This window comes from Quercus lobata, chromosome 1, assembly GCF_001633185.2.
Source record: "Quercus lobata isolate SW786 chromosome 1, ValleyOak3.0 Primary Assembly, whole genome shotgun sequence".
In the NCBI taxonomy this organism is placed as follows: Eukaryota; Viridiplantae; Streptophyta; class Magnoliopsida; order Fagales; family Fagaceae; genus Quercus; species Quercus lobata.
Window position 1 is genome coordinate 31165194 of NC_044904.1, and position 27526 is coordinate 31192719.

At 33.5% G+C, this 27526-nt stretch overlaps 1 protein-coding gene across 1 annotated transcript; it reads left to right on the top strand.

Annotated features, from left to right (window-relative positions):
• The first annotated feature begins 390 nt into the window (after window positions 1-390).
• Window positions 391-5475, top strand: LOC115986668 (DNA-directed RNA polymerase I subunit RPA12). Its single transcript, XM_031109904.1, has 7 exons — window positions 391-625; window positions 914-1056; window positions 1863-1903; window positions 4749-4808; window positions 4897-4953; window positions 5034-5120; window positions 5205-5475. Exons 2-6 carry the CDS (start codon window positions 939-941, stop codon window positions 5106-5108), a joined length of 351 nt encoding a protein of 116 aa, XP_030965764.1. The 5' UTR covers window positions 391-625; window positions 914-938; the 3' UTR covers window positions 5109-5120; window positions 5205-5475.
• Window positions 5476-27526: the final 22051 nt, after the last annotated feature.

Genomic DNA, 27526 nt, shown 5'->3' on the forward strand with positions numbered 1-27526 from the left:
TCGATTCCCGTTACCAGCAGGAGTCCATTGGTGGGCATCACATCCCTAAGTGTGTGTGCTCTGCCGGGGGTTTAATATAACCATAAACATTCCCATTTTTATTTTTTCAAAAAAAGTGACTTTTTGAAATGGTAAGATAAAGTAGAAAAAGAATTTCCCAATGCTAATGCTCTAAGTAAATAAAACAGTTATATTAATTAAATTCAAAGCTTATAAAAATAAAAGAATTAAAATCTATATATTATATATATATATATATATATTTTAGTCTTTTATTAATCTATATTAAGTATTAACATACACTCCTTCTCCCAAAAAAAAAAAAAAACTCCTAAATAAATAAAAATTAAAACACCTGTCTGGCATGCTAGGTTTACGTCTCCCAAAGTACCCAATTCCCAAGTGGGGCAAAAGGGGAAAACTGTAAAATATGTAAGGGCATATTTAGAAGAAGGATAAAAAGAAGAAGAGGGAAGTGATCGGCCGATCAGCTCTCCCACAGAAAGAAGAAGAAGAAGAAGAAGAAGAGCCAGAGAAGATCGGCGCGAGACTGAGAGAAGGAGAGAGATCGAGAGAGAGAGTGGGGAAACTGATTTTGGGATACTCACAAAAGGCAGCGTTTCAGGTTAGGATTTTTACTCTTTTTTTTTTTTTTTTTTCCTCTCCTCCCCGTGTCCGACTATAAAAAAAAAGGGAAGGATACGCGGACAGCCGTGTCCCCTGCGTACGCCGTGCCCGTACGCGTGCAACACGACACGGGCACGGCAGGCAAATTGCCGTGTCCGTGTCATATGGAAGAAATTCGGGGGGCCTGTAAAAGAATTCCAACAAGAAGCTTTTTATTTTTATTTATTTTTTTAATTTTTGGTAGAAATAATGATACATTTTTTCTTCTTCTTCTTCTTCTTATTAGTTGTATAGAAAAGCAAGGAGAGCTGATGGCGTATTCTCATGCACGTGATTTTATGTTCTGCGACTTATGTGGGACAGTACTATCTATGAGAACAACCAAGTATGTTCAATGCCCACTGTGCAAGTTTAAGCGCAGTATGAAAGGTGAGAGGTTTTACATTGTTATTAGCTTAGTAGATGGTATGTATCTTATCAGTCAGATTTTTATGATTCTGTTTTCAATAAATCACTTAAAGAGTAGTGGAAAAGAGTTTTGTATATTTGTTAATAAATATTTGCTTTAATCAAGTAGGTTTTTTGCATATTTATTTACATCTATTGTCTACTAATAGTATTTTTAGCAGTGAAATTCCTTATTGCTGCCACGCGCCTTTAGTGTGGTGGGGGTGGAGTAAGAGTCGGGATTTAAGTTTTCAAGGAAGGGCTTCACATACATAATCACTTAGATTAGGTTAAGTAAAATTTCTATCTTGTATAATTAAAAAAAAAAAGTTCCTTATTAAGAATTCCACTCCCACCCACCCCCCCCACCCCCCCCAAAAAAAAAATCAATATATTTTTACATACTATTTATCTGATCTAACTTTTACACATTCTGGGAAATCATGGATGTGCATATAGATTTTTTTTTTTTTTTTGCTGGTGTATATGATTCACTTGATTGATCAATTACGCATATATAGCCAATTTCATACTGAGCAGAACTACCTCAGCATTCTGGAACCTCTCTGTATTTCCATAGTGGCATTCCTTTCCTATCCCCATTTTGCTGCCATTGTTTGTGATGTTGTAGCTGTAGAATAATGGCATAGCATCCTATGTGTTATCTGCTGCTTGAAGGCAGTGGTTTTACTTTTTACAATATTTTAGGCCCTGCAAAATATTTCTTAAATTAATGCAATTCTTTTATTTGATTTTGTTCATTCCTAATTGGTTGCTGTTGTCTTCAGAGGTAGCTGAAAGAGAAACTTCTTACATGGTCACAGCAGAGGTATGCCTCAAACTGATCTGCTCTTGCATTTTGTTTTGTTGTCAAGTTATCATGTCTTTCATAATGGCTGAGGCTTGATTATGTGATAGGAACTAATAATAGGATATAATAATTATCTATGCCGCATTTACCAACAAATGGCTTGGTTTTACCCATGGCCTCTCCAATGCTCCAAGTACTTGAAATTCTTTCTTTTCTGTAATCCCATATAAATCTTTGTAAGAAAATTTTTTCTATAACGTTAAACTTTTTAACTCTCAAAAAAATAAATATTACAATTTTGGGAAAAATAAATATAACCCCCTGTGGTTTGCCATTAGTACCAAAAACCCCCTGAACATTAGACTGTGACATATAACCCACCTGGGGTTTTGTTATAAGTATAAATATGTTAGTTCTCTGTTAAAATTAAAAGTTTTGTATTGCATTGCACACTACCAATGGGATATTTTCCCGCCTCTTTCCTTGGGCAAATTTGAAGGGTTCACACCAGTTATTAGAGTTTTTCTCCTCCTTTTTAGCAATTTTCATATCAAAATACTTGTTCATTTGCATTCATTTTAAAGGATGTAAAATTTGTAATGAATTTTAAGGGATATGATTGTAAAGGATGTACTGTTAACACTTATGCATTGTTAACAATTGAATGAAATATTAACAAAAATTATTTAACCAGTTGTTTGTTACATTTTTGGTACAATTTTACATACCCTACAATTTCAAAATACTTAACACTATAACTGGTGAATCTCACAATTTAATGCTATTCCAAAAAACCTGTACTGGTCTTCAAACAAATTCACAATTTTACAATCTGGTGCTGTTCCAACACCTATAATTTCAAACAATTTCACAATCTGCTTATACAAACATGCCAAATTTGATATGCTATTTTCGTTTCTCAAAAAGTAGTGTTGCTGCCAGTCTGTTTGCGTATCTCACTTTAGTTAATAATATAAAAATATTTATAAATAAAAAGAGCAGCAAGTACAGATAACACTTAAATGTTTTTTTATCACAAAAAAGTCTTTTGCTTAAAGCTTTTACATGTTTCTGTTCACAAAAAATGCAACATATCACCTAATTTTTTTTCATCTTTCTGGTCACAAAAGGCCAAGAGCCTTAGAGCTCAACTGGCACCTCCTGGTGTATCCAATGGAGACATCTAGGTTTAAATTCTCCCTTACTCATTGTAACTATTGAACTATCAAGAAAGAACAACTTTATAGTCACAAAAGAAAAGCAGTTGCCAATCTACAAAATAAATGCTATTTGGACTCCTCACTTCCTTCAAAACTAGATGCTGCCAGTCATCCCCAATGACACTTCAACTTGCTGCCTTTTCCTAAGACTTCTCCTCACTGGCACCTTTGTGCATTAATGGAAGTTGATTGAGTGGCCACACTTGATGCTTGAGTTGAAATTTGAGTAACCAACTGCAATAGTGTGAAAAGAAAGTCACCCAATCATAAAACAATAACCATCTTTACCTTTTAACAGTAAACAAGTTATATAACACTAAACATTGAACCTTGTCTTTGCCCTTCCCTTTCCCTTCTCATTGTCCTTTTGAGTTGCTGGTGCAGCTGCTGATTGAGCTACTTGTGGAGCTGCTGACTGAGAGCCACTGGTGGAGATGACCCTTTCTGAAAATTGCAAAAAAAGCAACACATCATAACTAAACTAGTGTAATAAATGTAAAAGTCACTAACATCTTAACCAAATTGTCCAGAAAAGGGCAAGACATCGTCACTTGCATTTTCTTTAATAACTTTGAGTCTGGATGAAATGGTCTCTTGCATGACCTTTTGTTGTGCCCCACTTGTTAACATATTTATTTGCCCTTGTCACTTGGTGAGGATTGCAATGAAAATGTACTTTTAACTAGAATTTTCAGTTAAAACAAGCCATCTACACTGGCAAGAAACATGCACAGGACATAATGACAACTGTTCTGTTCTTTTCTTGTATTTTTTTTTTAAAAAAAAGACAATTGGATAAATCCCAAATGAACGAAGAAATTATGAATGTTCAACCAATATGGATAATTTAAATGTGAAACTATAAAACTGAACCAGATTATTTAAAAAAAAAAAAAAAAAATCCAAATCTATCCCCAAAAATAAACAGGTAATCACAAAACAATCCTTTTCAAAGTTTAGACACTGGCTGGAACACAAATACTGAAAGTCAGTGAGGCAAAACTGGTGTCGTCAAGCGATAAGAGGCCCTCACTCTGCAATTGACAACCTCCTCTGCAACTGAGGTTTCTGGCAAAATTAAGAACCTCTCAAACAGCCAATATTTGAAGGTTCTACATCTCAGATTGAAGAGAAAGAGGCAGGCTGTTTGGATGGTTTGAGTTTTGGGGAAAAATAAATCCACCATTCAACTTACTTGTGTTCACACATGTGACACATTCCATTTAAAAATAACTGGATCTAGTGTTTCACCGTGCCCAAACCCCAGGGGCTGTGTCACAGTCTAAAGTTGGACTTTTATCTTAGAGGTGATGCCTGAGGGAGGATCTTCTGTACTGATAGGTGTTGCCTTGTTTGCTTCTTGCCTTGTTTAAATTACAGTTTTATATGGTGTCCACATTTTTCTTGTTTACACTTCACACGCACTTTTTAGAATATGAGTGCCATCTCATAGATTTAAGCAATAACTTCAAAACATAAATCACATATAATTGGAATAAAAATGAAAATGTTGACTTTGGTTCAGGACCTGATAGCAGCATCTGTAATGGATTTAGTTCATATATATGCACCAAACTTCTGATCTTTTTTTCAATTAAAGTATCACCAACTTTATTTCCATATGTACCCTTGTTGTGTTGCAGGATATCAGAAGGGAACTGGGTATAACTTTGATTAATGACCAGGAAGTGCAGTTATCAAAGGTAACTGCATTTCAATATTGATCTACAGTCATGGTGCTTTCCTAGGAGTCTGCTCTCACTTGTTCTAATATTGATTTTATCATGACAGGTAAAAAAGAAATGTGAAAAATGTGATAATGAAGAGGCTGAGTATTGGACGATGCAGGTATTCTACCACTCAATGCAAGTAACCTACCCCCATTTCTTTCTTCCAAAAGCTCATTGATTGCATCATTTTCTCTACAGATGAGATCAGCAGATGAAGGACAGACTACATTTTACCGTTGCACCAAATGCAGCCATAAGTTTTCGGAGAATTAAGTATCTTTGCAGGTATTCTACCACTCAATGCAAGTAACCTACCCCACATTTCTTTCTTCCAAAAAGCTCATTGATTGCATCATTTTCTCTCTACAGAAGAGATAAGCGGATGAAGGGTAGACTACATTTTACCGTTGCACCAATGAAGCCATAAGTTTTCAGAGAATGGAGTATCTTTGCACAAAATGCAGCCATAGGTTTCAGAGAATTTAAGTTTCTATCATATATGGGGATGCAGGATAGAAAGAGAATGAAAGAAATCATTATGTATGGTGGTCGATAAATTTATTGATGACCAGATTTTACTTTCGCAATTTATTGAACTTTTTTTTCGGGTGAAAATGGATTATGACAGAGAATTTAAGTACCTAGACCATGCTAACAACCTATGCATCAGCTAGCAATTGGTTTACAACAAAATTAGGAGGATCCAAATACAACACAAGAGGATCGCTATAATTATTTCTTATCTTACCCGAAAAGTATGTGCAATGATTTCCTTCTTGGTGTGCTTGCTTGAGCTGTACTACCAAGTGTTGAAACTTAAATGAGGAATTTGCAACTGAATTGAACGCATTGCATGGGTGAGGTGTAAAATCCAAGTTAGCACATGAAGTGAGGACATCTACAAATGATTTGGCATATACTTTGTTAAGAGCACTAGCATTGGGGATGTAAACACCCCCTAGTTGATATTTTACAACCAAAACTTCAAAAAACACCCCTAATCTGGGTATGGGTTTCAAAAAAATTTTGCAACCTGTAAACAGTTGGTTCTTATATATAGAACCAACTGTTCACTTGGATTCAAAATAAATATTATTATTATTATAATTGAAATATCTGACATTCTCTCTCTTCAATTCACACTACACGGCAACGCTCCTCATCTTAGTCTCACTCCTCTCCCTCTCTCTCCCAATTGTAGAAGCCCAACACTCTCCCCATGTCGCTCATGTCAATCACTCTCTTTCCCTCTACCACTTTTTTTTTTTTGGTGTTGCTCTCTCCCCAGATCGAGAATTCTAGGGTTTGAAACATTGGTTTAAATTTGGGTTTCGTTTGGATCCGTGCAGCACCGAAACTCCATTGCTCTCCCTATGCTGCTCAATCACTCTCTTTCCCTCCACATGTTTTTCTCTTCACTGCATTGATCCATCCCCAGATCGCAGATTGATTTGGTTTGTTGGTTGGTTTAAATATGAGTTTCGTTTGGATCTGGGATTGACTGAAGCTCCATCGGTTTTGGGGTTTTGTTTGGGTCATCTTGCTTCGACAATTTCATCAATTGTTTAGGTCATCTCGCTTTGATGGAATCATCAATTGTTTGGGTAAGAATCGCATTGTTTTCAGACCCAAACCGGATTAGGAGGTCGGACCATGAAAACCGAGAATCGGATTGAAATCCGGTTTTTTAAGCATAGAGAACCGGGCATATGTGGCAATTCTGTGAACCCCTAAAAGCGGGGTTGGACTGCACGGTTCATGCAAAACCGGTGGCAAGAACCGTGCGGTCCAACCCCTTAGCAATTTTTATTTTTATTTTTTTATAATAAAAACAACTTAACATAATTTTATTTTACTTAATTAAATTATCCATCTCTTACAAGGAATAAAAAAAAAAAATTATAATTAAAATCATTCCAAGATATTCAACTTTACTTCAAAAATTAATCATAAATTTTAATATTTTCATGGTTATTATTTTATTTTATTAACTTTCTTATTTAATTATTAAATATATGCTTGAAAATCATTAAATTTCCCTCACATATATAGATATATTAGTCAATTTTGCTAGTTTTATAAATTTAATATCTATATTTAGGCTTTAATTAATTATTAAATTAATTATGATATCATCACGATTTGACCTCAAAAATCTTGAACCTTTCTCTTTTACGGTTCAATGAACGGTCTGGGTTTCAAAACCATGAAGAATCGGTGGGTTTCATCTCTCACCGTTTGGGTCGTCGGATTAGTTTCTCAGCTCCAGTTTGATTGGGCTTTTGATACAGAGGTATGTTATTTTCTTCTTCCTCTGTAATCGTTTGAAATTAGCTCTGTAATTGTCAGAGAAAGGTTATGATTTTGTAGACTCTAAGTGTTGATCTTTTGATTCAGATATTAAGATTGGATAGTTAAGGGTAGACAAGTAAGATACATCTCTTTTGAGATGTTTGAATTATTTGATCATTGGTTTATAATTTGATGTTTGCTAGCATTTTCGGATATCTAGATTTATGAAAACATGCTCAGTACTGCTATGGTTTTAATTCTTTTATTGTTTTTGCCTCATTTGCTCACTGTCTAGGTGGCAAGAATGGGTTCTTTTTTTCCTTGTTTTTTATTTCATTGTTTGGTCTTGGCAAAGTAATGGTGGGTTGTAATGTAACTTGCTGTGGCCTTCCTGTGCTACCCAAGATGCTTAAGGCCAAAGGTTTTTTTTTTTTTTTTGGTAATACTATAGTTTTACATCAATAAATTTTCTAACAATTTTGTCCCAAAAAATAAAATAAAAAACTTTTATTATTAGTACTATGATTCTTGCTACATTGATGTATAACTTGTTTGATTGGATGTATTTGTCATCTAACAGGATTTGTAAAAGAGATGTTTTCCTATCTTTATATGACAATCTATGATTATTATGGAACACTATAAATATGCTCTCCCTCTTTTCTAGTACTAGTGAACTTATGAGATCCCTCAAGTAAGCTATAGTGTGGTGATAATATGTTTATACTTCAATGATGTGTGTTCCATCTTGATTTTGAAATGTAAAGCAATGATTATAATGTTTACTTGGAATTGCATATCAAACTTTTTAAGAAAGAAAGAAGTTTTTGAGAGTTTGAGTTCTTAAATGTTTTGAAAATTTATCTATCTTATTTTATTGTAGTTAGCCTTCTTTAATAGCTTAATTCTTTAATATTGCATTGTATCCCAATCCAACCCAATGGTATCATTTAAACTATTGTTAGTTGTTAGTTGGTACCATTTTGGAGTTTCAACCATTGTTAGTAGGCAAAAATGCACTTTTGGTTCCTATATTTTGGGTCAATTTCCATTTTGGTCCCAAAATTGATTTCGTTGCAAATTTCATCCCTAAAAATAGAAAATCGTTTTTAAAATGGTCCCTGCCTTTAACCCACTAACGGAAACCTCCTACGTGGTAGACGGAGTGCCTTGCTTGCTGACGTGGCGCAGATGTGGCCATTAAAATATTATTAAAAATAATTATTTGGCATTTTTTTAATGCCACGTCAGATTTAAATTAATAAAACATTAAAAAAAAGGCCAGATCAGAAAATTCAAATTTTTTAAAAAAATAAACATTAATATAATTAAATTTTATTTTATTTTTTACATTTTTTTTTTCGTAAGAACATTTCTTCTTTTCCAAAACATGAATGTCATGTTCTTCCCCAGCAAACAAACTAGCAAACCCAATTTTTTTTTTTAAGAAACAAACATACAAAAAAACCCAAAAAATTCAGCTTAAAAACAAAATCATAAATCATAAATCTCAAACCCACCATTTTTTCAAACACCAACAAAATCATCAAATCCCAAAGCCCCAAAGTACCAAATTAATCCAAAAATACAACATAACCAACCCAAACCAAAAAAAAAAATCTTAAACCCAGAAAAACCCATCTCAGGCAAGTTGAACCCATCAAATCTAGCAATCCCACCTTAAAACCCAGAAAGTCAAACCAAGAAATCCACCTTAGAACCTAGTAAATCCCACCAAGTCAAACCCAGCAATCCAACAAGTTGAACCCACTAAAAAAAGTAACACAAACAAATAAACAAACAAAGAATTTCAGATTTGAGATTTTGAGATTCAGAAAAATCAACAACAATGGAGGACATTTGGAAGAGATCGAAAGGCTTGGTAGAAGAAGCGGCGAGGAGATCTCAAACTCTCACAAGTTCCGTCAACATTTCCGATTTGGTCACCAAAACCACCAAGAAATCCAAGGAGCTTGCTGCTGAGGCTTCCAAGAAGGCCGATCAGATCAAATCCATTGTGCTTGATCAGATTTAGATTCAGCATATCAAGTCTCTCTCCCTCTCTGACATTATCCCCTCTTAGCTCTCTTCGCTCGGTAATTCTTCTGCCTCAATCTTTAATCTAAAAAAAGGTAATTTTTTTTTGTTTGTTTTTAATTAAAACTAAAATTGAGGAATTAAATTTTTTTTTTTGAATTTTCTGATCTGTCCTTTTTTTTTAATGTTTTATTAATTTAAATTTGATGTGGCATTAAAAAAAATGCCAAATAATTATTTTTAATATTAATTTAATGGCCACATCTGCGCCACATTAGCAAGCAAGGCACTCTGTCTGCCACGTAGGAGGTTTCTGTCAGTGGGTTGACGGCAGAGACCATTTTAAAAATGATTTTCTTTTTTTAGGGATGAATTTTGCAACGAAATCAATTTTGGGACCAAAAGTGCATTTTTGCCTTGTTAGTATGGGGAGAAATTCTACATAAATGCTTTAGTTGGTTGTCTTCTTTACATTTAGGAATTTAGTTGTGATAGAAATTCAAAATGCTTGCTTAAGTTGGTTGACTTATTTTGTCATCTCATAATCTTGATATTTTGGGTGCTTTGTAGAAGTGTCTATAAGTAGGTTGTGTCATTGTTTACATCACTTATTTAAAAGGGATAGATTCACAAAATAACATATCCCTATATGCTAATATCTTACAATCTGATTCCAACTTTGAGGCAGAATTTTTAGAAAAATCTCAATATACTGCAATGTCTATTCAAGATTCTTCTCCAGAACTTGAAATTGTCACCCCCAAGACAGCAACACGGGGTGGCATCTTTAGTGTGGAGGAAGACGTCCTCCTTGTCTCAGCATGGCTTAACACTAGCGTGGATCCCATGCGTGGTAATGAGCAAAAGCAAGAGACATTTATTGCTAAAGTTTGGCAATACTTTTGCATGCACAATACCTATGGAACAAAGCATTCTTCTTCCTCCCTAAAAAGTCGATGGTCTATAATTAACAGGGAGACAAGTTTGTGGGGTCATGGCTAAAATTGAAGCAAAGAATCAAAGTGGTGCGACTGACAAAGGCAAGGTATAAATTATATTGCAATGTCAAAATATTAACTTTTAGCAATAGTTTGAAGATACTAATTTTGTTAATTTTTTTTGGGGGTAATTTAGCTTGATCAAGCAAAGGCTTTGTATAAAGCTACATCACCCAACAATACATGTTTCCAATTTGAACATTGTTGAAGAACCAACCAAAATGGAGTACGCCTAAGGAAAGATCAAAAGGGTTACCTCAAACTTCAAGTTCAATAGGTGAAGTTTGGGGGGGGGGGGGTGATAACACAACAGAGTTCGAGAGACTGATTGGTAGAAAAGCCAAAAAGGCTAATTGAAAGAGAAAGGATGGTGATAAATAGTTTGGGCAATATTTGGCAATGAAATTGCACTACATTGATGAAGCACATGAACAAGAAAAAGAGGCTCTTCGAATCAAAGCAGAAAGGGTTCGAGTAGATGAAGAAAGAATTGGTTTTGAAAAGGAATGGGTTTGAGTAGATGAAGAAAGAATTAGTTTTGAAATGGAAAGGCTTCAGATTCAAATGCTTAAAGAGGATGAAAGAATTGGGATTGAAAAGGAAAGGCTTGTATTGAAATGAAAAAGGGGGACCAAAAAATAATGATGATGGATACAAGTGGCATAACCGAAATTCAAAGAACCTTTTTTTTTTAAAATTGCCAAGAGGAAATCATTGCAAGACTAACTGGTGGTAAATAGTTGGGTTTGACATGTAGATGATGTCTTGTTCTTGTTTTTTGTACTAGCTTATTTAGGCCTAGGTTTGGCACATATTGATGAAGTCTTTGTTCCAACCTAATTTTTTTGTACTAGCTTATTTTAGGCCTAGGTTTGGCACATGCAAATGATGTCTTATTCCAACCTAATTTTTGGTACTAGCTTTTTTTTTTTTTTTTGGTATTTTATTATGTACCAAAAAAGGTCTGGACTCTTATGTGATTCCTTGGTATTTTCTATTATGCCACTTATGTAATCACAACATTTTTTTATTTTATGAAATGCTTATGTATTTTCTATGATTGATGTCATATCTTCTATACTTATGTCTATGTTCAATCTTATACTTATGTCTTGTTTCAATGTTATTTTGGTAAATGCTTCTGGGAGTTTTGCTGTTATATTATATTTCATAAACTAAGTAGTTTCAGTGCCCCCAAACGAATATTATAGAACTTGTTTTGCTTATCTTTCTTTCATTTATATTGATAATTCTTTAACAATTTTTTCTTGAAGGTTGTGTCCATGGGTTGCTCTCTGTTTCGCAAATTGCTTTTTGATGACTCAGATGAGGATGAGATAATGAATAGACGTCTCAAGAGTTCAATATCACAACGTAAACATCGTCGATATATCAGACGAAATCATTTGGCAGGTAATGAAAGACTTTATCTTGATTACTTTGCTGAATCACCAATATATCCTCCTAATTTATATCGGAGGAGATTTAGAATGAGTCGTTCTCTTTTTCTCTGTATTCAATTTAAGGTAGAAGCTTATGAAACTCACTTTATCCAAAAAAGATAATGCCCAAAGGCTTGGTTTATCTTCATTTCAAAAGATGACCGCTGCAGTTAGAATGCTTGCATATGGGGTAATGATTGATTTAATGGATGAATATGTGCAGATTGGAGAAAGCGTTGCAATGGAAAGTTTGAAAAAAATTTGTTGCAACAGTGGTTGATATTTTCTCTGAGGAATACTTGAGGTCGCCAAATAATGAAGACATTGCTAAATTGTTGGCCCATGGTGAAAGCCGTGGATTTCCAGGGATGCTAGGAAGTATTGATTGCATGCATTGGAAATAGAAAAATTGTCCAATTGCATATAAAGGTCAGTTTAGTGGTTATATTCGTGAGCCAACCATTATTTTGGAAGCAGTGGCATCATATGATTTTTGTATATGGCATGCATTTTTTGGGTTACCTGGGTCAAAGAATGACATCAATGTCTTAGAAAGGTCTAATATATTTTCTGAGCTGGAAGAAGGACGTGCTCTGACTGTTGATTACTCAATCAATGACAATGATTACACAATGGAATACTATCTTGCCGATGACATATATCAAAATGGTCAACATTTGTGAAAACAATTTTAGCAACACAAGGAGAAAATAGAAAATTATTTGCAAAAGCCCAAGAGGCGTATAGGAAGGATGTAGAGCGTGCATTTGGAGTACTTTAAGCAAGATTCGCAATTGTACGTGGACTAGCAAGATTTTTCTTCCCTAAAACACTCCAAGACATAATGAAAGCGTGTATAATTCTCCATAACATGATCATTGAAGATGAGCGAGATGAAAATGAAGCAGTTGACTTCGATTATGAACAGCTCGATGAAACTCCTTAGATCAAGTGTCACGTGAATAGACAAATGAATTTACTACATTCATCCAAAGTTATCAGCGCATTCGAGACCAAGAAATTTATTCTCAGCTCCAATCCGACATCATTGAGCATTTATGGCAAAGACAAGGCGATTTGTAGGAACTTGAATGTGAGACATTATGTATGTGACTTTTTATTGTAATTTGATATAATATGTATGTAAGTATTCTATAGACTACATTGGTAGTAATGTTCAACTGAAACAACTTCTTGGCAGGTTGATTTTTATATTGATGTGTTGGGTTAAGATAGCTTGACCCTGATTAATTATTCAATTACCCAAATTGATTAATTAAGTTCAATTTGCATGCAAAATGTGAAGGCACTAACAAAATCACCAAAAAAACTAAGTGTAGTGGAAAATAAATTAGATACGGTGATTTGTTGATAAATGGGGAAAATCTTGCAAGGCAAAAATCCCACTAGGTGATTTTAAGGTCACCACTCCCAAGAATCCACTAATCAACAATCAAGCGGTTACAAGTATAAAGAATCTTATCAACTACCTTGGCCTATCCCGAAATACCAACCTATAGTTGAACCTTACTCCAATACCCAATTAGACTTGATCTTGTGGTAGCCTTCTTTCCCTTTGATGCACAAACCTCTAATTTGTGACTAACCCTTTGCATGGATCCCAAGTATGTGACTAACTCCAGCAACTTGAACATATGTTGTTGGTTACAAAGTTCTTCACTTCATCAACAATGAAGATCTGGAAGCACTCAGTTACAAAACCCTATGGCATACAAATGCAGTAGCTTCACATAGGGAATATAAGTCTCTTAGTCTCTTTATCCATGTGTGACGACCTTTAAAATAAGCCTCATATATGTCTAGGATTGTGAGAAAAGGAACCCCAAACAAGGCTGAATTTCAGATCTAGAAATTCTGTAATCATAATTCTCGATAGATCGAGCTGTTGTCGAGCTATTTATTTGAGATTCACATTAAGTCTCGATAGTAGACATCTGTTGAGCTATCTGTTGAGACTTAATGAACAGTTTTTCTTCACTTGTTTCTTGGACCAATCTTCATGCTTTTAATACTTTACTTGAAAAACATGTTTCTTGAAGTACTAAACTCATCTTAGATATTTTTAATTTCAAGTAAAGTGCATTTTGTCAAAGGATTAGCCAATTACAAACAAAATATGACCCTAACAATCTCCTCCTTTGGCAATTTGTGACAAAACGGCAAAAAAAAAAAAAAATTATGAGAGAAGTCTAACACAACTATCCCATAACATACAAAAGTACATAAATCTAACCTTAACACGAACTCTTGAAAAACTTTGCAAGAAGAGAGATCATGAAATGGTAGACTTGCAACCTATCTTAACTGAAACACTTAAACGAAATTCATCAAGGCATCAAGTGTGAAACATAGACAAGCTGTATACAAGAAGAAACATGTTTATAAAGATAGAAAAGAAACAACACATGAGAGACAAAGGGTGAAATACATGCATCATCATCATATATAGAAACACCACATGATGTAAGAAAATGGTTACAAAACCAAAAGATGCAAAACACAAAATATATCAATATCATAGTGTATCAAACCAACTCTCCCCCTAAGTTAGTTACGTCAAAGATTTTCCTCCCTTTAACATGAAGTTCTCCCCCTAAATCTATTATTCCCCCTGATGAATGACATTCAAAACTCAAATTTCTGCCCATTTTTGACACGATTGTCAAAGGGCATAAAAAGCCAAAAAAGACTTAATCGGAGACAAACAGAAAATTGACATAGAGGGAACAGAGAGAACAAGGAACCATAGACCTACAAGAAAATGTGTTTTACGTAAATGGATATTGATAGGTTCAATATATAGTGTGTTTTGCATAAATGAATTTAAACACATTTTTTTTTCCAAAAAAATTTTTGTCATAGAAATATGGATTTCCAAAAATATGATTGTTCGATTAAAAAAAAAAAAATCTCTATTAAGAAAAGTCGAGTCGAGTTTTAAAAAATATGACTGTTAGTATAACGATTATTTGAAAATATGACCGTTGGAATTAAAAAAATAATAAAGAAAGAATAAAAATGAATATTTAAATGAGATGGTATAAATATAGAAACTGGGATGTTAGGTGTATTGTAAAGTGAGTTGGTATAATAGATAAAGTAACTTTTGAGGTGGTAAAATATAATTTTTTTGGCCACTCGGATGCTAATGCTCTAATGATTTTTAGAATATTCATACTAAAGAGATAACTTGAGGAGAAAATATCTAGGTCCCAACTGTTGGAAAATCTGGTTTTGTATCTCATACAAAACACACAGTGGAAGCAACAATCACGGATCTACTTCATTCATGAAAGATAACATGTAACCTTGAATTCTAGAACAAAGAATAGGAAGCGTACTTTGATGCAGTGAAATTCAAAACCAACATATGAGAATACCTTTAATCTTCATCTCAATTCCACATGGTGCCCAAGATGTGTGGTCTCTTAATTAGTCTTTTGTACATAGATTCTCAAGGAAAAATCCTTCTTCTTCTACTTGTGGAGAAAAATTGATTTCTTTTCTTTTTATCATACATACTTTATAACTACCTTAGTAGTTACTTATTTAATAAATCTTATTAAATAAAATCTAATTAATAAATTATATCCCAAGACTTTATTATACATTCAGCCCCTTCATTAAAATATTCGTAGTAATACAAAGTCATAAATGTTGACTACCACTTTGAAGATTACTGCATCTTAATCCTTGAATACCCGGTTTAACCCTTTATGTTATTCATAATATATTTATAAAATCCAATTTTCATAAATATATACTTTAGTAACTCCTTATTAAAGTGGTTGGACCCAATACTCTAAATAACCAAATCCATTAAACTTATCTTAAGAGAATATTTTATATCTCCGTTAAGAGATTATGAATTCTATCTTGAGAATATATGTTCCATTAACATTAAATGCGGCTGCTCAACATACTGAGATTTTGATTGTATCTTTTAGATCTCACTCTTGATATATCAAAGCAACCTACACCTCATGATCAGGTCCATTATTCTCTTAAGATTTAGAGTTGATGTAAATAGAAGTCGTGAGATTTATTATTCATTTGATAGTCGTTAGGAGAATAATAAATTTCATAGCGGTCCAGTTCAATATGTCTTAACTCTTAAAACATATTAACATATCAATTAGAAATCTTCACTTCCATGATTAAAACAAATCATCTTAGTTGATATGTTATAGTTTTTGCAGATGAAATGTCCAATTTTATCACTGATTACGAACTAAAATTCAGAGTTTACAAAGAATTTGTGATTTATATCTTCTTTGACTTTTCACATAAATCACATACTATGCATCTCATGGACTAAGATAATGTCCCATTAGTTCATTTATAGATAGTCTCATATAATTAAACTATTTAATAATTTATGACATGCCAATAACTATCTCCCACTTGCCCTCAAAGACAATTTACTACAAAACTGATACTTATCTCCCTTTAGAGTAATTCATAGTCACTCTAAGGCAAGGTTTGGAGACAAGTTTTAGCCAGATTTATTGCATAAATTATCTTTTCCACTACTACTTCTCAAGTACTCATATCTCTATAATGAGATAATACTTACACTTAATGTGTATCTTCACCACCTAGGATGAACACATATCTTAAAGTCCAACTTCATGAATCACAATCAAACTATAAGTCAGTATTTGTACATCCAGTAACTATCAAAACCTCACTTTTATGGACAAGCATATAATCCCTCATTCTCCTAAGATATTTGAGTATATGCTTTACTCCCACTAAATTAAGTGATCTTTGATTCAATTGATATTTGCTTACTATGCCCACTTCAAAATAAATATTTAGCCTAGTTTTTAGCATAGCATAAAGACTTCCTATCGATTTGATATAAGGAACCGTCTTAATATGCTGTTCCTTTTATATGTCTTAGGACTATAGTCCTTTATAAAGGAACTTCAAACTTAAAAGAAAAGAATCATTTCTTGAAGTAATACATGCTTAACTTGGTTAGAATCTAATCTATTTAAGCAGTTTAAGTTAGACCTAACATCCTAATTTCTGAATTTTAACAAAGTTTAATTCTTAGTATGTGACCAGTCTTTACCAAGTACTTTATATCAAACTAGACTAGACAACCAAAAACTCCATTGATGACAATAACTCTACATCATTCTAAATGATTAGAATGTTATCAACATACATTAAGAAATTTATTATTCTATATAGCTTTAACACACATAAGGCTTTTAAATACTTGATCAAAATCAAACAATTTGATTGCTTGATCAAATATGACATTTTATGAAGTAGATGCTTGCTTTAGTCCATAAATGGACTTTAATTAACTTGCATACTAAGCACTACTGGTTCTTTGCTATGAACAAGTCTAGTTACATCATATAGATGTCTTCCTCAAGATTGCTACTAAAAGAAGCTTTCTTGATATCCATTACCATATTTCATCCAAAATGAAATATAATGAATAAGAAAATCTAAATAGAGTCAAACTTAACTATTGGTGAAAAAAATCTTTTCATAATCGAACAATTTCTTTTTGAATAAATCTTTTCGCCAGTAGTCTTGACTTTGAAGGTTTGCACCTTCAAATCTATCAATCTCATTTACTTGTAGACCTATTTGAAAACAATAGGCTTAATGCCATTAGGTGCCTCTACAAGTTCTAGACTTTAAATAGAATTTAATTCTATTCACATAACCTTGATCCAGTAATCCATATTCATATCATCTATTGCCTTTACGTAGGACCGAAGATTAAATTCATATCCTTGCGGAATAACTACAAAAGTTTATTCCAAAAGTATGAATTTATTTGGTAATCCTCCCACTACGATATTGTATTGGTGTAATAGTTATCTATAGAATAATGTCTTTTGGTGTATCTAATACAACCATCTCATTTCCAAATGTATTTTATAGTTGTCCAACAACAAATTCTGATATTTTTATTCTAGAACAATCTACCTTTAAAAGAGCCCTATTCCTCCTTTATGGATGCACTAACTTAAAGAAGTCATTGAAACTTCATTCCTTTACAATAAGGAGCCCTAGATCTTATTATCCTCTAAATAGAATTCATAGACTGAGAATATAATAAAATAATGGTTCTAAAAGCCCATCTTTCACCAATCTTGAATATCATTTAGATTAATAAGATCTGTACATAAGTGCCAAAACATGCATTACCAAAGGATGGATACTTTCTCTTTAAAAAGTAAAACATGTAAATTTCCATCTAGAAAACAATCATGGACAATGCTTAGCTTTACCAAAATCAGAAACACTTTCCTTTTGGTCATGCTTTTGAGTCTAATTTCATTTTTGGCAACTACTAGGGCAACTAGCTTGTCCAACTGTTTGGTATTATAATTCCTCTTCTTACCACCCTTACCTTTCGGTCTAGGCAAAGAATTTGAATTAAATCATATTGATCCTAGCCTTAGCTTTTAGGATGTCTTCTGTTGCGTAGAACTCACTCATCAATTTAGGTAACATAAAAAGAATTTAATTTCAAAACAATCTTAATTGATCAAATGATTCTAACAAGGACTTGTGGATCATATCCATTTGAGATTAACAATTAATCTCTACATCCAAGAATTCCAATTCATTTTAAAATTAAAACATTTTCATAAAATGATATAGAATTGGAACTCCTTAAGCCTTTCTTAGCACTCAATATGATTCATACCAAACATCTCATTTAGACTTAATATAAAGTCTAAGTCTAGTACTAACTCTTGCATCTCATGCAGTAGCACAATTGAGATAGAAGCCAATGAAACATTATAGCATTTTAACGGAGACTATGATCACATCATAAGCTATCTTCCATAAATGCATCAGTATAGGAAATTATGACAATGCTAAATCGAAACATATTTATGTACTTCAGCTCCTTTAAGCACCATGTCCAAAATTATTTCTTAGTTAATGTGATTCACTTAAAATAGTAGCTAGAGAACAAAATTATGACAACCTTATTTTGAGACCATGAACATAAATACCAGGACATTATCATTTTGCATCCATAACCATATAATATAGAACCCGAAAAACATACTATACTAGGTGCAACGACAACCTAATCCCGCAATTAATATTCCTCAGCATAGAGTGAATACCAACCACTATGATCAGGCGAGAATTTTTCTCATTATTAATGCTATCATTGTAACTCTTACCAAAAAAAAATAATTTACCGCTCTTCCTTTGGCCTCTAAGTAATAATAGCAAGAACTCAGCATAGAGGATACTATCAAACTTACTCTAGTGTACACCATTGCCTAGACCCATGTGTAGCCACATAACTCTACCCTTGTAAGGTTTAATCTTGTAGTACCATGATGCAAAACACCCTCCGCATGGAACGCAAGGCTCGAGGCCAAGACGAGATGCTTGCCCACACCACTATAAATCGGGAAGTTCAATCTTGTAGTACCATGAAATAAACATCCTCTGCATGGAACGCAAGGCTCGAGGCCAAGACGAGATATTTACCCCACACCACTATGAACCGACAATGGAGGCCATGAGATCCAACCCTTGTATCACTCTCCCACTAGAAATTTTAAAACAAGTGGATTGTCATGAAATCATTGTGATCTAATCACAATTGTAACCCTACACATCAAATGTGTTTAACTATTAAATTCAATGTGATGTAACTAAGTCACGTCACAATAGCATAACGGACATTCGCGCAATCACAAAGAAGTTTAATCATGTAATCTGTGAAGTAAATACCCTTCGCTTGGAATGCAAGACTCGAAGTCAAGACAAGGTATCTATTCACATTACAATAAACTTAACAAAAGGATTATTTTAGCACTCCCACTCGTTGTTTGGGTTTTTTTTTTAAATAATTGTGTTCCCATCACAACTAATAACCTTGCACTTGTTGAAGACTTTAATCTTATTAGAATCACTAACTAAAATGGAAGTCCTAAACTATTTAGGATTCCTTAAACACTAATGAATAAAAAATATACTTATATAGAACTCGATCCTTAATTTACTAGATAAAGTATTCTAATATCATTAGAAACTACATAACTTTAATTAGAATTTTAATCTCATTAAAAACCTCTAATTAAAATAAATTAAGGACTTTTAATCATAAAACAATTTAGGACTAAGAGTTCTATTTAACTAACATCTTTGATCTCATTAGGTCTTTTAGTTAGATAATTATTAATAAATGTCCTTAACTTTTAAGGACTATAAAATTAATCACATAGCTTTGCTTTTAATCAAAGTTTTAACACTTAGTCAAAAACAAGTGAAAATTCAAAATTCAGTGCCTTCGATCATTCGAACCTTTAGCCTCAGAAACATTTTCGCGAGAATCTCACGACTAAGCTTTTCCCGCAAAAATGGGTTGAGGCAAAATTGTGAAAACACAAAATTTAGACAGAAACTTTCGAGACTGTTTCGCGAGTAAAGGTTACCTGCGAAAAGTTTTGTGCTTCAGAGGCATTTTTTCGTGAGTAGCTTCGTAGGAAGTTAACCCGCGAAAAACGCGTGTTTTCAGTTTTCAAAGGGCAAAACTGAATTGTTTTCAGAATTTTCAAGTAACTGTTTTTGACATCTTCATTGTTCTTCCATCAAAAACACTTTTTGATTTTTTCAACGAAAATTTACAAATCAAACATTAGGGTTTTCAAGATCAAGATGAAGAACCCTAATACATTAAGAGCACTATAAATCATAAAAAACTTAATCTCAAAAATAACATCATGCCTATATTAATATATGTATTCATGAACTGATATCACAACACCAATGGTTTATTTACCCGGACATGAATCTATACATATATTCATTTAATCCAATGATGTCAAGCACGCAATTCCATAAGAAAGGTTCTAGTGCTTCAACTTTTATATGATTAAGCATAACAGTTATATTATAAAACTAACATATACCATGGCACCGACACTATAAATCATGGCACATTAATTCCAGCAAGGAATTAAAACATGTTTATAAGATGGCCAAGGAAACTAACATCAACATAAGGATTCAACAGATATAAGGTACTTCAATCCTTACGACATATGGATTCCACATTATCAATATATATATATATATATATATATATACCGATTCAATATGAAATAAAGTATTTGAATCCTTGATGCATAAAACTCTATGAATACGGCACCATTAAAGCATGAATACTAAAAATCATGACACGGCACCATAAATCTCTAATAAAATTATGCAGAAACGTTACTGCAGAAAATTAAATCACCAAAAGAGCTATTTTATTTGATTCTAAAAGTCAATCACATGTTAAACAAGCATGATATTGAAGACTGCTCTGATACCATTTGTTGGAAAATCTGGTTTTGTATCTTATACAAAACACACAGCGGAAGCAACAATTACAGATTTACTTCATTCATGAAAGATAACATGTAACCTTGAATTCTAGAACAAAGAATAGGAAGCGTACCTTGATGCAGCGAAATTCAAAACCAACACATGAGAATACCTTTAATCTTCATCTCAATTCCACATGGTGCCCAAAATGTGTGGTCTCTCAATTAGTCTTTTGTACATAGATTCTCAAAGAAAAATCCTTCTTCTTCTACTTGTGGAGAAAAACTAATTTCTTTTCTTTTTATCAAACGTACTTTCTAACTACCTTAGTAGTTACTTATTTAATAAATCTTATTAAATAAAATCTGATTATCTAATTGGGTTAGCCTTTTGGGCTTACCCAATTGGGTTTTAGTTTGTGGTTTGAGATGAGACCAAAAGGAACAAATAAGACTCTAGCTTCAATGGGCCTTGGGCTTTTCTATCAACTCTTGACAAGTCCAAAGTTACCATTAATTATATTTAATACCACTATAAGAATATAATTGCACTCTAGGCCTTATTAATAAATTATATCCTAAGACTTTATTATACATTCAACCCCTTCATTAAAATATTCATAGTAATACAAAGTTATAAATGTTTACTGTCACTTTGAAGATTACTACATCTTAATCCTTGAATACCTGGTTTAACCTTTTATATTATTCATCATATATTTATAAAATCCAATTTCATAAATATATACTTTAGTAACTCCTTACTAAAGTGGTTGGGCCCAACATGCTGAATAACTAAACTCATTAAACTTATTTCAAGGGAATATTTTATATCTCTGTTAAGAGATTATGAATTCCATCTTGAAAATATATGTTCCATCAACATTAAATGCGGTTGCCCAACATATTGAGGTTTTGATTGTATTTTATAGATCTCACTCCTGATATATCAAAGCAACCTACACCTCATGATTAGGTCCATTATTTTCTCAGGATTTAGAGTTGATGTAAATAGAAGTAGTAAGATTTATTATTTATTTGATAGTCATTAGGAGAGTAATAAATCTCATAGCAGTCCAGTTTAATATGTCTTAACTCTTAAAACATGTCAACTAGAAGTCCTCACTTTCATGATCAAGACAAATCATCTTAGTTGATATGTTATAGTCTTCGCAGATGAAATGCCCAATTTCATCACCGACTACGAACTAAAATTCGGAGTTTACAAAGAACTTATGATTTATATCTTCTGTGATTTTTCACATAAATCACATATTATGCATCTTATGGACAAAGATAATGTCCCAGTAGTTCATTTATAGATAGTCTCATATAATTAAACTATTTAGTAATTTATAACATGCCAATAAATTGGATTTTAGGGCACAAACCCTAACACCAACTTCTATAGGGTTGTTCAAGCCCTGATCCAGCCTAACAATCTGTCCCTCTTTTGCGTCAATCAAATTGATTCAAAGGGTTGTTGACAGTGAAAGGGGTAGCGTTTAGTGGTTCAATTGGTTTTCCAATGTCGGTCTGTATGGAGATTAGCAACGGATCTTGGATTTTGACAAACACCAAATCGGTCGTTGTCATTCTATAAGGGAAAAAAAAAATTTGAGGCACTTAAGGAAAAAAAAAATATATATATATATATATATATATATATATATATATATATAGTGTGACAAGTATATAAAACACCTCCTCACATGAGTGGACCTCAGAAGTGTGGGTCTCACCCTTATGTGGGGTGCTTTACAAATACCCATTACACCATAGACCCTCCCCTCTATAAGAACCCAAAATTTATGTAAAATTCGGCCATCATGGTGTTCATGATTTCAATATTTCTGGAGAACCCTTTAATTTAAGTACCATTGGTTCACTACTATATTTGTCCTAGGTTCCGAAGCATTGAACCATAGTGTTAAGTTGAGACTTTGTGAGTATCGGTTAACTCAACTGGTAAAGTCTCTGATGGTTGAATAAGAGATTTGAGGTTCAATCCCCGCTTACACCAAAAATCGATTAGTGTCTTGGTTTGATGATAAAGAGCTATCTGTTAGAACATATGTGATTCACTTGTTAGGAACATATGTTACTATTTTATGTAATTGGCTAATCCTTTGACAAAACACACTTTACTTGGTTTTGGGTAGATCTAGGATGTGTTTAATACTTCAAGAAATTATGTTTCAAGATCAAGTGTTGAAGACATGCAAGTCTATCCAAGAAACAAGCTGAAGAAGTACCTGTCATTAAAGCTCGACAGCTAGCTATCCATCGAGCTTAAGAAGCTGTTCCAGCCCTGTGGCTTGATAGCTGCTCGACAGCATCTCGACAGACAGGTATCTGTTGAGCTTTATGAAAAACAGAATTCCAGTTCTGTTTTGACTCCAATCCGGTTTTATGTGTTTGGACTTTCTTTTCTCACAACCCTAGACATATAAAATGATTATTTTAAGGACCGTCAAAGTGTTCACAAGTTGCACAAGTATTGAGCAAAATTTGTGCAAGCAAATTGTGACCGAAGACAGAATTTGTCCTAGTTCATCGTTCTTGAAGAAGTTGCTATGTTTGTGCACCATAGGGTTTTGTGACCAAGCATCTTCTTAATCTTCATCGTTGGGATGAATTAAAGAACTTTGTAACCAACAACCTTCTCTAGTTGGTGATTGAAGTCGCATACTGGGATTCGCGCAATTGGTTAGTCACGTACTTGGGAGCCGTGCATCAAAAGGAGAAATTGTCATTACAGAACCAAGTCCAATTGGGTATTGGGGTAAGGGTTCAACTGTAGGTTGATATAAGATACTGAAATTCCTTTACTTGTAACCGCTTGTTGTGATAATAGTGGAATTTCGGGAATGGTGACCTTAAAATCACTCGGTGGGGTTTTTGCCGTATTGGTTTTCCCCATTCGTAAACAAATCATAGTGTCAAATTTATTTTCTGCTGCATACTTAGGTTAATTGGTGATTTGTTTGTGCTACCACGCGTTTGCATGTTAATTAACTTAATTAATTCAGTTGGCTAAATTAGTTGGTTAATTAATCTCAAGGGGTCAATTCGTTTTTGGCCTATCACTATTATTAGGAGTGGATGCCATAGGTTGGAACTCTTAAAAAAAAAAAAAAATTGAGACCTTAATCAAAGGTGGCTCCTAATCAATCCATGAGTTTATCACGACCTTATCTAACATTTGAGGAATTGCATTCATTCATGTCCTTTTCCTCCCTTTCAAGAAGGTATATTGTGCATGCATTCAATATAGCATCATCCTTTTCATAGAATGTAGGTCCTACTCACATTATGAAAATGATGATGTATATTTCGAATATACATGAGATAATTATTGTTCATGAATGAAGCATTTGTAACTTTGTATTAAAACTTGTTCATTGAAAAGTTCATGGTTTCCCCTATTATTAGAAGAACTAGATGATGTCCTGCATAGGGTTCTAGTTAACTCAATTGGTAAAGTTTCTAATAGTTGAATAAGAGTTCTGAGATTAAATCCTTGCCTACACTAAAGACTGATTAGTGCCTTGGTTTAATGATGAAGAGCTATCATCAGGAGTGGACGCCATAGGTTGAAACACTCTCTCTAAAAAAAAAATCAAGATGAATACTATTTTACAATTTCATTTGAAATAATTTTTATGTATATTAAGACCTACATATAATACTTATTTTGTTGTATAATATTTATGTTTGCCCATAATATTGTTGAATACTTTGAAACTTGATTTTCTTAATTCATAATTTATTTTAAAAATTTGTATAACACTATCATATTATAATATTAAAAAAAATTGAAAACTATAAATAAGAATTTAAAGCATAAAATACTTTTATATCCTAAAATTACATAAATTTAAGCAACCTCTCAAACACTTCCTCAATCACAAACACCCAATTCATTATCTCAATGAAATTAAGGCTGTGTTTGTTTTGGCTTCAAATCACTTCCGGAAATACTTTTCCGTAAATGCGGGTGTTTGGTAAGCACAAAAAATTGGGTCAAACGGAAATCAATTTCCGCGTTGACCGTAAAATACCCCTCCAAAGCTGGAAATGATTTTCAGTCAAAATTTTCACTTCAAAGCATTTCCAAACTCACGCGCAAAGAGAGAGAGAGAGAGAGAGAGAGAGAGCAGCCTTTGACTTCGCCAGCGAACCCAGAGCCCAAATCACGCCTTCGACTTCGCCGGCGAACCTATGAACCGAGATCACACCACGAACCCAGAGCCCAGATCACGCTTTCAACTTTGCCGATCTACGAACCCACGAACCGATCTTTGACCCAGAGCCTTCGACCCACGAGCCTTCGACTTCGCCGGCGACCTAGAGCCTTCACGCCACGAACCCACGAATCTCTCTCTCTCTCTCTCTCTCTCTCTCTCTCTCTCTCTCTATGATTTTGATTTTTTGTGTGATTTTGATCGACCCACGAACCGATCTACGTTTCTGTGTGATTTTGATTTTTTACTTTCTCTCTTTGATCTCTGATTTTTTTCGTTGTTGTTGTGGTGGTGTGGGTGGTGGTGTTTTGGTGGTTTTCCTGTTGTGTGGTGGTGGGTTTTGTGTGGGTGGTGGTGGAAAATAGCATTTTCAAAATGTTACCAAACACATGAAAATATTTTCTAGAACAATTTTCATAATGCAACCAAACACTTGAAAATATTTTCCTTTCCTGAAAATAGCATTTCCGGAAAATAATTATTTTCCGGAAAATATTTTACATGAACCAAACACAGCCTAAGAAAATCATTTGTAAGTAAAAACATAAAGAGAATGTGAATAAAAAATAGAAGTTGGCTAAAACACATCCATTTATCAAAATTTAATTGTCTTTAGTTGAGATTCTGTATCCTTTTAAAAAAAGCAAGAAATATTTTGAAATCATCATTGATTTTTATTTTATCACTGTGGCTCATGCTACACAAAATAGTAGTAAACAAAAACATATAAAGAAACCTACTAATTATGAGTTCTAACCAAAAAAAAAAAAAAAAAAAAACCTAATGTACAAATTATGAGTTCTAACACACACAAAAAAAGAAAAAAAGCTAACTTCATAAATAATCAATTAGAATATTTCATTTTCTTTTTCTTTAGTTCTAAAAAAAAAAAAAAAATACATTTATGACTTTTCCAAACCAAAATCCCAAACAACCAAAGACTCAAAGTGAATCATAACCTTCACAAAATCCACAATGTTTGACTTCAACATCAAAACCATAAGCTACCATCACTAAATAAAAAGGAAAACCCCTTTCCTTTGTCACAGACTCATAGCCTACTCGTATGAGTTAGGATCAAATGGTACTGCAATATTGAAGTTACATAAATGTCGTTGAAAGGTTGAAGGTAAATGACATCGTTTTTGGTTTGAATGTATTTAAGATGAGATGACATGAAGGGCTGTGGGCATGTATATATAAAGGAGTAGAAGTGAAAAGAGTGAATGGAAATGTAAGGATTTTTTTTATTTTTTTATTTATTTTTTTGTGTGAGAGAGAGGAAAAGTTTTAAAACATTGAACTAAATGAAACAAATGGTAGTTGTAAGGACACGATTTCGTAACGAACCGTAGCAGTGATGGGTTCGCACGTAAAAAGGCTCAAACAATATCATTTGTAGAGCGTGGGTTTGAAAGGCTAGGCCTTGGTCACCAAGCGGTGGGTTTTTCGTGATATCCATACATGGTCAAGTCGTCTTCGCCCCTGGAGTCTTTCTCCTGGAGGCGGATTGGGAGGCTCTGGTTTTTGGCCATTTTTCCCAGCCTCTTCTACGAATTACTTACTTTTCATTTTATACTAGCCTGTGTTTTTTTATCCTTCGTCCACGTGTAGGGCTGACATTCCAAAACTGATACTTGTCCCATCAGCCCATATCCGGAGTGGTTGGGGGTGGTTGAAAAAGTTGGAGAGTATGGCTCTGTCAAGTGCAGAATATTGAATGGCAGTAAGGGCAGCTTTCCCCGGTCGTTACACTTTCCAGCATACCCTTTTCTATTGGCATAGATATTTTAGATTTTTTTCCAAGTTGTTTCTATACCATTTTTGCCCTTTCTTCCGAGGAGACTTTGGACAGGCTGAGGACTGAATCATCCTCAGCTGTATCCCAATGCTATTTTGTACTTGCATTACCGTGCCTGGGCCATAACCTTCCTCGGCTTGGGCCTTTGGGTTCCAACGAATAAATGGAGCTGGCCTAAAAATTTTTGGGCCCCACAGTAGTCTTAAAACATTCAATAAAAAATGTAACAAAAAGTTTCCTTGAAACATTAAACCAAAGGAAATAAAGAGTCTCTATTTTTAAATTTGTTCTTATCTCTAAATTAAGTGGCTTAAAATTTTTTCAATTATATTCATTGAGTACGCCACATGGCAGAACTCCATGCTCTCCTGCATGAGGTTTGAACTTATATATATATATATATATATGTTGCTTGGCTTGTTTCTCCTAGTCACTTTGTGATCTTGCCAGCTTGCACACAAATTTGTTATTGTTCTTGGATCTTTTATTGTTTGACTACAGAGATTTTGTGAACCAGATATCAATTAAAAACT